The sequence below is a fragment of the Sorex fumeus genome, unplaced genomic scaffold, assembly GCF_029834395.1.
Source record: "Sorex fumeus unplaced genomic scaffold, SorFum_2.1 ptg000009l, whole genome shotgun sequence".
NCBI lineage: Eukaryota > Metazoa > Chordata > Mammalia > Eulipotyphla > Soricidae > Sorex > Sorex fumeus.
In genome coordinates, this window is record NW_026606066.1 from 21,342,282 (window position 1) to 21,354,024 (window position 11,743).

At 46.5% G+C, this 11,743-nt stretch overlaps 1 protein-coding gene across 1 annotated transcript in view; it reads right to left on the bottom strand.

Moving 5' to 3' along the window:
• Positions 1 to 9,358, bottom strand: part of STK39 (serine/threonine kinase 39) — a 301,932-nt gene extending 292,574 nt beyond the window's left edge. The window contains exon 1 of the mRNA XM_056110251.1: positions 9,010 to 9,358. Within this exon, the coding sequence (XP_055966226.1) occupies positions 9,010 to 9,217 (208 nt within the window). The 5' untranslated portion in view covers positions 9,218 to 9,358. The remainder of the gene's footprint in view (positions 1 to 9,009) is intronic.
• Positions 9,359 to 11,743: the final 2,385 nt, after the last annotated feature.

Consider the following 11,743-nt stretch of genomic DNA (forward strand, 5'->3'; position numbering starts at 1 on the left):
CTTCTGCTATCATCTAAAACTCTCTGGGAGAAAATATAAAGCCACCATGATTACATGGAAAATTCTATGCTACTTGAGAGGAATATCCCTCCCACTCCCACCACCACCACCACCAAAAAAAACAAAAGTATCCTTTAGTTATACCAGATGTTGAACTGGTTTTGACTCAGAAAGAAAGACCAAGTTCTATGGACTTAACATGTACTACTTGGGTTCTATCAACCTCAACCCCTTGTCATACAATTCAACCACAACTTTCTACTATATCATAACCACCTTTGAAAGCCACTTGTCCTGACACCGTGCTCCTGGGGCTCACTGGACCTCTGGTCTGTCAGTAGTTCAGACACAGCAAGAATCTTTCAGAGCTTCAAGACTGGGTAATATGTGAACACACACACACACACACACACACACACACACGTCTGGTGTACTCAAGAAAACAAGCTAAAGGAAGGGGGGTGGGGGGTGGGAGGGAAACTGGGGACATTGATGGTGGGAAACTTACACTGTTGCAGGGATGTGTGTTGGAACATTGCATGACTGAAACCCGATCTGTAAGCCTTGTAACTGTGTATCTCATAGCCACTCAAGAAAGAAAGAAAGAAAGAGAAAGAGAGAGAGAAAGAGAGAGAGAAAGAAAGAAAGGGAGAAAGAAAGAGAAAGAAAGAAAGAAAGAAAGAAAGAAAGAAAGAAAGAAAGAGAGAGAAAGAGAGAGAAAGAAAGGAAGAAAGAGAAAGAAAGAAAGAGAGAGAGAGAAAGAAAGAAAGGGAGAAAAAAGAAAGAAAGAAAGAAAGAAAGAAAGAAAGAAAGAGAAAGAGAGAAAGAAAGAAAGAAAGAAAGAAAGAAAGAAAGAAAGAAAGAAAGAAAGGGAGAAAGAAAGAAAGAAAGAAAGAGAGAAAGAGAGAGAGAAAGGGAGAAAGAAAGAGAAAGAAAGAAAGAAAGAAAGAAAGAAAGAAAGAAAGCAAGCAAGCAAGCAAGCAAGCTAGCTGAAAAGAGGAAAGCTGGGAGGGAAGGGAGGGGAGAGGAATAAAGGGGAGGGGAGTGCCGGCACAGCATGTCGCCACTCCACTCTACAATGTCTATAGAAAAGAAAGAACTGCAGCAGGGAGGACTGGGTCCTTTAATGCCAATAGGCAACCTCTCAGACCAGTGACCTTAGGAAAGTGGAAGTACAGGCAAGTGGAAGCACTTAAAAGTGCTTACTCTTGATCTGGGGGATTAATGAGCTAATTTCTACAGAGCCCTTTAAGCTGATTGGCTCCAACACGACCAAATAATTACCATCAGTGCTTCTGTTTTTTGTTTTGTGTTTGGGTAGTGGGGGTAGGGGAGGGTTAACCACTAACACTGGTCCCACTAGTGCTGAGGGTGGGAGTGGGCATGAGGTGCCAGGGATCAAACCCAGAACCTCCTGCATCCAAAGCATGAGCTCAGCGTCTTTAAGCTATCTGTCCTGCCCAGCACCAACCACAACCATCAGCATGATCAAATCCTCAGGATCCAACTTGGAGCACTTGTAGAAATAGGGCAATGATCCTTCCCACAGAGAGGTGAAGGCACATTCGTTCTTAGAATTTAGACCTTTATCCAAAAAAGAAAAAGAGAGAGAGAATCATAAAAAAACTCAATATGAAGTACAAGATATGGAGATGAGAAAGACAGTTATCTTCAGGAGTTAACAGAGTGAGCCCCCATAGGCAATCTGCATACAAGATGAGACCCTCAGGGGTGAAGCAGCCAACAGGATTAAAGGGCGGGTGGCTCCAGAGGAGACACCGTTTCTGTGAGGTCATTTATTCTGGCTCATCGAAAGGATCCCAGGGACCTGACTGTGTTCCACTGACAATCATGTTTCAAACTATACACTTATGTATCCTTTCCACAAGCCTATAAAGCTTCAGTAAAGAGGAAATTGTAATGGAAAGCCACAGCTCTATCTTAGGTGATGAAAACAAAAGGGAATGGTGGTGGAACGGTGGAATGGTATGTCAAGCAGAAGGGAAAATTGCAGTGAAAAGGAAGCACAAAGCGGCCCACAGCTGCAAAAGTTTCCCCCTGGCTGGGAGAATGTGTCCTGAGAATTAAAACAGTAAAGCTAGAAAAGGAGGCAAGAACCAATTCCTCAAAGCCCTTACACTGTTTAAAGCTAATCTTGAGGATGATGAGAGAGTCACTTAAAAAAAAAAGCGTTTAACCATTGGGGTAACTGATTAAAAAATCTTGGCATAGAAGTGATGGAAGCAAGTTAGGAAGCTATTATAATAATCCACATAAGAACTGATAAGGCCTGAACTGAAGTGGTTGTGGCCAAAAGCAAATGTCAGAGACAGACCAGGGCCAGAGAGAGAGAGAGAGAGAGAGAGAGAGAGAGAGAGAGAGAGAGAGAGAGAGAGCGCTCACATGGGCTGAGTGCATGCTTCGCAAGTAGGAGACCCAGGTGTGATCCCCCTACCACATGGTCCCCGAAGCCCCACTGGGAGTGACATCATGGCTGGCAGTAGGCAGAGTGCCACCAGGTTTGGCACCAAAACAGAGGCGGATCAAAGAAGGTATCAAGTAGCTGATGACCTTTTTAGATGTGGGAGAATGGAGGAGAATGGGAACAAGTGACCAAAGTGCTCATTTTGCGCCCCACTCTGCGGTTGTTAAGAAGATGAAGAAAGTGGAAGGCGCAGCCTTAGAGCGGAAGCAGAGGTGGAGAGACAGTGAGCAGGAAGCTTCGTGAAAGAGCTAAACCACAGTGTGTAAAAAGTGGTCCAGGCCCCAACCGGCCAGGCCTGGAAAGCTTCAGACACAGAGAAGTAGCGAAGCAGAGAAGCTCTGAAGCAAGCGGGGGCGGCAGGAAGGCGGAAGGAGAAATGACAAACGGTGCCAGACCCCGTGGAGGACAGAGCAAAGGACTGCAGAGTCCCCACCTTTGGTCACAGAAGGGTCACAGGGATTGTGCAGGATGCAACTCTGGTTTCTTAGCAAGAGGCCAACAGTCCCAGCAAGAGGCCAACAGTCCCGAGGCAGTGAGCGAGGAGGGTCTTGCAAGCAGCTTAGCAGTAGAAGGAAGGAGAGCTGAGAGCGATAAGGGAGTAAGGAGAGGAGGAAGGAGTAGTGAGAGTGTTTCGTTTTGTTCCCTTTTGTGGTTGAAGATAAGAGGGAGACTTGAGAATATTTATAAGTTAAAGGAAGCACAAAGAGAGAAGAAAGGAGATAGGAGAGCAATAGTGATGACTCTATCTGGAAACAAACGCCCCTGTCCTCTCACCGGGGCACTCTCAGGAACTTGTTTCTTTAAGTCAGCGGCAAGTTTCCTGCCAGCCTGGAAGCTTCAGCAGGGCCGGCTCAGGAGTGGAAGGAAAGTGCAGCCTTAGCAGGCAGTTCGCAAAAGCCTTCATAATGGGCTGCTCCTCCCAGCCACCTTCCCGCAGGATGCTCTCACCACTTGTCAGAAGGCCATTTGGCATCTAAACCCCTGAGCTGTCCAAATCGCCAGGAGCACCACAAGTCTCTCCAATTTCCTCCCTCCAGCAGGGGTGCAGCCCACACCACTCCTCCAGGCCCTCTGCCACCCCCTCCCGCCCTTGCAAGTACCCTCTAGCCACCCACCAGGAGATAAGAGAAGAAGCTCCCTCCAGCTTCTGGGCTGACTGACTGACTGACTGGGGTAGAACCCCAGGGGAGAAGCTCCTCAGGCTCTTCCAAACTCTTGCCAAAGACAAAACTGCATTCCCTCCTGATAACTTGAATCTGATTAGCTAATGCAGTTTATAGTAGTTGTGGCTAAGACAAATTGAGAACTCATCCTATGCCAGGCACTATTCTAAGTGCTTTAAGTTCTCTCAATTCTCCCAACAACCCCCCCCCCTTTTTTTTTATCATTTCCCTGTTGCAAATGAGGAAACTGAATGCAGACACATCTAAGTATATTCACTCAAGGTCACAAGGTCAGAGACGTCACAGCCAGGATATGGAAAGAGCAGGTCGTCTGACTCCAGAGTCCACAATGTTTTAATTTATCCTTAAACACCATCAAAAATGTACAATAAAACAGACCATAAGAGTCCAGGGAGAGTTCTTAATGCTATTCATCACAACTCAAACACATCAAGGAAGTGTTACAGCAATTCTATCATAATCTTCTTTTTTATCTACAGATTTTTCCCAGGTGGAGTGTCTGAATAGCATCTTTAAAGGAGCCATTCTGTTTTGAATATAACTGATGCTACTGAAATGTACAACAAAAGCGAATAAAACTTGGTAAATTAATCTTACCATATATTTTACCACAAATTTTATTTATTTTTGTTTGTGGTTCACACACAGCAGTATACTCCTAGCTCTGCACTCAGGGATAGCTCCTGGTGGGCATGGGGATTGAACCCACGTAGACTGCATGCAAGGCAAGTGTTCTACCCACTGTACTATTGCTTTGGCCAAAATTTTCCTAACTACAAAAAAAAGGGTAACTCAGTGATAGAGAGCAAGTCTGACATGTATGAGACCTGGATTTAACCATCCAGTACCTCCCCATCTTCCAAAAAAATTACCAAAAAAATCCATTTATGTATACATTTTTCTCTCCATAAAAACAAACCAACAAACAAGCAAGACTAACAGAAGCAGCAAAACAACCTGATTTAACATCTGGGAGGGGCTCGAGCAATAGTATAGTGGGTAGGGTGTTGGCCTTGCACACAGCCAACCCAGGCTCAATTTCCAGCATCCCATATAGTCCCCCGAGCACCACCAGGAATAATTCCTGAGTGCAAAGCCAGGAGTAACTCCTATGCACCATCAGGTACGACTCAAAAAGAAAAAAAAAAACCTAGGAGATGAGAACAAAGAGCTGGAGTAACACCCCTCTGGGATCCAATGAGAACAGCTGTGACAGTGAAGTTTGCCTGTCCTCAAGGTCCCCACTAGAAAAAAATCCATAAAACTAGCTCTAATTCCTAAACCACAGAACTGTACAGTAAATCTGAGAGCATGGGCAAGGCAGGAGGACTGTTTGCACGTCTCATATTAGGAAAGTTCCTTGGAGAGTTGGCCTTATGCCCTATTTGTAGGGCCTGGGAAAAAAGCACCTGAATGGTTAAACAAAGCCTGGAGAGAGAAATCAACAAGTGTTCAGGAGCCCTCTGTCAAACTCTGGCCCAGATTCTAGAAAGCACTTTGATTCACTAGGGCTGAAAATTAAATAAGGGTTACTTTCAGATCAATCTAAGCGAACACCCAGAATGAAAAATGAAGCAATACTGAGAAATCAGGTGCAAAACTACACAAAGAAAGGCTGGTCATGCCAATAAAGAAAAAAAGAAAATCAAATATACTCTAATGTGCAAGCCTATTTAGTATTTACCAGAGAAAAAATTCTGATGAATTTTTTGAGGCAAACAGAAAAAAAGATTATACTGCTACGACTAAAACTGCAAGAAAGTTTCTTGAGGCTGTTCAACATTTACATGATTCACTTTTCCAGTCCTTGTTTAACAAGTCAATGTAATTCTATTACTATCACCAAGAAATGAGTTAATTTTTCAACTGACATGGTGTCCCATATACTTCTGTAAGGATGAGTGTGAGATTCAGGGAAAGGAAATGAGGAACAAAGATTTAAAACATCATCTTCAGTCTAGAAAGACGCCAAAGAGATTTCACATGTACAGGAGACAGAATCTCGAAGATCCATTAAGAATACTGTAAATAAAAGAAAAAAGGAATTTTGTCTGATCCACCAGTATACCGACTTGGGTTATACATTTATTTTATACTTTTAAGAGTTCCCTCTCTTTCTTTTTCCTACTTTTTCTCTCCCCCTCCCTCTCTGTCTCGTCTCTTCTCTATCCCTTTAAACAAAATAATTTTTTTCCAAAAAATAAAAAGGAATTTAATAACTTCACCATTTTAATGCCTCTGCAAAAATCAAGTTTCCGACAACGATCTCTCTTCAGATCAGACTAAGTTTCCGAACCAGATTACCCCAAAGAACATCACAAATTCTCCATTGATCTTTTACAATATAAGAACAACAGTACAACAAAGAGAAAACTTTATTTTTAGACATGAAAAATCCTGTGTTTATTTTTCTAAAGCAGAAGTCAAACAACTGACCCTGCTTTGTTTGGACTTTAATAAACCTATTCTCTCCTAATCTTGAGGCCCTAACCTCTGCCCAGAAGGAAATGAAGAAAAAGTACTCTGTGCCACGCTGGAAAGTTAGAGCACGCGCTCTCCCTTGGCCCTCTGTTGAAGCACATCCCAGCCTCCTGCTGGTCACGGTTCACACTGCTCCAGCCCTATCATCTGACACCTGCCCAGATGGCAAAGGCTGCCCATTGGCATTCATGTCCAAACTGGTTCAGTGTTTGAACTACAAACTTCTGCGTGCCATGTTTAAGCAAAAGTGCCCAACTACCGGTTCATAATTACTGAACTAGCATGAAGCACTAAATGGAAATGGGTAATTCCTATAAACATTAAGCCCTTGCAAAATCCTATTTAAGCACTTTGATTTTTCAATAACCATCACCTCCAGACTAAAAGCCACCTCCTCTTCTGCTTGGAAAAATATGAGTAAATTGTAAACATAGGAAACCTTTTCCATAGTTGGGACTGCACAAAAAATCAGGGTATAAGTAATAACCAGGCAGTTCTGTTCTCAAATGCCTCGGGTAAATTTTCATTTTTTCAAATTAGTTTGAGCAAGCATAAGTAACAATGTGGTGACTACCAGCAAAATGGAGCCCTGTAATTAATCCCATCACTTAAATAATGCCGTATTTATTCATTAGTTCACAGATCCGGTCAACTCCCAATATAATATTTTCCAACGGCTAAGCTCACTTTGATTGTAATACTTTTAACAAAATAAGCATATAAATTGATGATGAATGAATGCTGCTCCCACCCTGAGGAAAACTCTATGGCAGATCCATCCATCATTCCATGTTTAGGGACCATGCTATATGTTGGCGACAGGGATAAATAAGGCCCTGCAGGAGATCACAGCTGTTAGGGAAGGCAACATTGGAAATAATTCAAGCACCTTGCAAACTCTCCTCAAGGCTTCAGAATTCTGCTTGGATGTCTTCTGCAGAATGCCCACTTCCTTATTTCTCCTGGCACGCACACCTTCCTTTGTGCTCTCCAGTGCTCACTCCTCCCATCCTACAGAATTGTCCATATAAACCTTAATGAACTGGAGGGCAAGGACCATTTCAACTAATTTCTACTATTGCTAGCAACTCGCTTAATGCTTGGAACATACAGGCCTGGAGATTTCCTGCACAAATCAAAACTAGTGGATTATTCGCTGGGCTGTGTACATGAACAGAAAGCACACACATAACCCACAAACCCACCATACAGTGCCTCTGAATAAGTAGAGGTTGTCTCAAGGAACATTTATTCCGGCTTTGGAAGCTAAGTGAGATTCACTCCAAAGAATGACACTCACTCTTGCAAAAAGGAAGCAAGGAATGGAAACCCAGTTGAGTCCCAGGACAGTCAACTACTCAGGGTCAACTCAAGGAAGCCCGGTTGATTGCTAGCAGTGAAACAGAAGACAGAGGTGCCCATACACCAAGGGTTTTAGTTGAACAGGCATTGAGAAACCCTTCGAGTTCATTTCATCTAGGCAGTGACAGAAAAACTCATTCCTTGAGAGTCTTTGGCCAAAAGTTATGAAAGCTCTACGAGGTTTCAAATAATTTGATGCAGCAATGCCCTTTTAGTTAAAGCTTCTATAATCCAGATTACTATTGGGTTGTACATATATGTATTGGTATTTTTTATACGTATAAACATTTGTATCTTTTAATCTGCTGTATTTCACACAAAGAGTTGCAGGCGATAAAGGTTCACTGACACACCCAATGTAATTCTTCTGTTCATTTTAATAAGGGGGTAAAATGTTTTTAATGAAAAGCAGAGAACAAAATTTTAAACTAATTATCCCGATTTCCTTCCTCACCGGTGTGATATAAAAAGGCAGCCTGTCACCCCTGCGTCAGAAGGTCGGAGGCTGAGGTCCCAGTTTACCAGGAAGATTTCCTTACAGAACCCAGATGTCCTGGCCCTTCACGTGCTTCGCCCAAGGAAAAGTAACGCCGGCTTCTTGCCTTTCTACTTTGCCAGCTTTTAAAAAATGTAAGATAAGGTGATATTTGTGAGCCGACTAGAAGGCACCAAAAGGCAGGGAGTAGATTACCGCCAGCCTCAGGTTTCAGCCTTGCCTCTTGGCCCTGGACCAGGGGGAAGCATCAGCCGGGTGCGGAGCTGGAGGCCAGAGCGCTGGCTTCCCCCGGCGACACCGAGAGAAGCGGGTACCCGGGCGCGCCGGGCGGGCATGAAACAGCAGTTGTCAGGGAGGGCGCGAGCATCCTTCCCGGCCTCGGAGAAGAACCGGGGCCTCCGTGGCCGGGTTATCCAAGGCGAGAGGTTGCAGAGCGGAGGGTGGCGGAGAGAGAGGAGCGGAGCTGGGAGCAAGGAGAGGCGCGACTGTATCCGCACAGTCCCCCTGGACGCGGCCCCCCGGGCGCGAGCGCGGGGGCGCTGGAAGCCCAGGGCGGCGCCCCCGCAACCCCACCCACCCGCGCTGCCTGCCCGCGTGGCCACCCGCCACGGGCTGCGGCTCCGGAGCGCGGGTGGAGGAAGATGCGGAGACGGCGGCGGCGTTGCTGGGTCCCCTGCTCCGCCACCCCAGCGAGCCGGGAGATAAAAGTTTGCAGCATGCGGCTCGCCTGCAGTGCGAGTCACATCTGCTGCGCCGCCTCCCGCAGCACCAGCGCTCAGAGAGCGAACAGATAAATTCTTCTTTAAAAAAAAATTTTTTTTTTAATTAAAGGGAAATAAAGAAGGAGGGAAAAAAACTGTTTGAGCCGGTAGGCCCCGAAGCCGGCCGCCGCAGCTCCCGAGCGTGCATGCAGGCGAGCCGAGCATCCCCGAGCCCCCCTCCGCCCCCGGCCGCGCCTCCCGCCCGGCCTGGACCAGCCCCGCCGCGCCCGCCGCACTGACCGATAACCTCCTGCAGCTCGTACGCGTCCCTGCAGATGGGCCAGCCCACGGCCTGCGCCGCCGGAGCCGGGGCCGCGGGCGCCGCCGGAGCCGGCGCTGCTGTCGCGGCCGCCGGAGCTGCCGCCGGAGCCGGTGCAGCCGCTGTCACCGGGGCCGCCGCCTGCTGGGGCTGCTGGACGTGCACGGGCGAGCCGCTGGGCTCCGCCATGATGCTGCCGGAGGAGAGCGGGAGGACGCGGCGGCCGGCGGACGACCTTCCACTTGAAACTTCCCTTCCCTCGCCGCCGACACCTCTCGGCCGGCGCACGCCCTCCCCGCCCGCCGCCGCCGCCGCCGCCGCCGGAGCCAGCCGCGAGGGGCGGGAGCGAGAGGCCGCGCCGGGCGGAGGGAGGAGGCGGCGCCGGCGGAGGCGGGCGGGGAGGGGAGGAGGCGGCGAGCCGGGGCCTCGCGCGCACCGCGGGCGGCCGCGGCCGGGTGGGGAACCGCCGCCCCCCGACTCCCGGTGCTCGGGGCCCAGCTGCCTTAGAGTGGGCCCGCGTCCCTCGGCTTCGCGCCACCTGCTTGCCAAGCACCTTGGATCCACACTCTCGCACCCCACCACCACCAACACACACACACACACACACACACACACACACACACACACACACACTCACTCGCCCCCCTCCACACACGCCCCCTGGGGAGGGCGGGGTCGTTGAACCGCCGCCGGGTTCTCGGATTCAGAAGGTTTCGGCTACTTCAGGAGAACCTCAAGTTCATTTGCAAGTGAGCAAGTGAGACACCTCTCGACGCCCGGCCGTTTGCAGGACGCCAGTTAACAAATAACCCAAGTTGTAACTTTCCGGCCGCTTTACCTGCCAAGATCCCTTTCCCACCTTGCCTAATCTAATCACAGCGCTTCTCCTTTGGCTGAGTAGGGACACAGGGCTCCTTAGGTGTGCAGGCTGCCTTCCTTGGTTCCAAGCCGCTTGCATGCATACAAAGGGAGTGGGGGGGGGGGGGGGCAGGGGGTTATGATGTAAAGGCCTGTGAAGTTAGAATAAGAAATGGAAGCGAGATTGCTACCCTCCTTTTCTCCAGCCTTGATAACAGGTGAAGGCGACCTGTTGGGACCCGAGATAGCTGGCGTTTCTTATACAGAGCATTCTGGGCAGCCAAGAAACGGCGTGGACACCTCTGATTTCATCGCTGCTTTTTCAACACTCTCCAAATGACCTCATCCGTAAAAGTGCAACGGTATAAATCCTAGGTCGTCTTAATTATAGGTGTCGTATTTAACCCTGAATGTACTCTTGTGTTTGCCTGGTTAAGACCGCTCCATTCTTGTCTTTAAGTGGGATAGTGCCTGCCGTGAATCACTGCTCTACAGGTCATTTGAGCAAGATTATCTTGTGTCGTTCTCGTGAGACCGAATACTATTGGATAAATGCGTGAGAATACTGATCATATGATTTTTTAAATACCTAAGAAAGATCATGATACTTCGTCTCTTGTATTTATGTACAAAGGGCTCCGTCATTTTTTTTTCCAAAGTGAATCTAGAGGAACACCAGAATTGTGTGAGGAGCAATGTTGTATGTCAAATCAAAATGGCAAGTAAACAGGAGTCTGTCTGATCTCAGTCTTATAGAGCAACAGTTGGAGTAAAGCACGGCATGGTGCTCAGGTCTTTGAACTGAAGTAGGAAAGCGTGTAGGCTTTCATATACAGGTGTTCAAAAAAAAAAAAAGGTATTGGTTTTGCAGTCCAGAAGCGGACAACTTCATGAACAAATTCCAGGCCCGTAACCTAGGATCAAGGATATTCTTTGTACTTAGCCATACTTAATCACCACTCCAAATTTTAAAGGTAATTTTTTAAGGAAAAAGTGATTGAGTGTATATAAACTGCATTTTGACAGATGAATTTATACATTGACTTTCAAGCCACCAAGTGGGACATCAAAGGACAGAAAAGTCCAGCGACTTAATAGAAAAGCTTGATGCTATCGACACGAATAAACACAGATATGAATCAATAAAAGATCACTTAGTACCCTACAAAGAGCCACTGTTCCGTATTTGCAGCCCTGCTCTGTACCCAACCAAGTGGCTAGCAGGATGACGACTTGCAAGAATAGATGACTCAATGCAGATCCGTTACTACTCCCAGGAAATCAATTTAAAGAATAATGTCTACAATTAGTGGCCTTTGGCATCATTTTTATATATGAGGAGCAGAAAGTGAATTATATTTTTACATTATGTAAAAGCACTGTTACATTTTTTAAGTTAATGTTTCCGCAAACAATTGGTAAAGTAGTATTTGGAACTTGGAAATACAAGTATTTTAAAAGATGCATTACCAAAACAAGATGCATTTTAAAATATGTGAAAGTTATTACTAAATTTAAACTGAAGGATAGCAAGGAAGGAGGCCTTAATAAAACACTGGGGTCTGAGCAAGAGTACAATGTTGGGGATGCTTGCCTTGCATGTGATCACCCAGATTTAATCCCCAATACCCTCTTGATCCCCCTGAACCTCTAACCCCTGATCCTTAAGTACAGAGCCAGGACTAAGCTCTGAGCATATCTGGGCATGGCCCAAAATCCAAAACATAGATATATTTTATTCAGTACATAAAGAATACAGTCAAACTTAAAGCCAAAAAAATTAGTACAAGTTTTAAGGTATAAATTTTCTACAACTTATCATGTGTCAGAGTTTGTCTACCTCAGTACTTACGATAG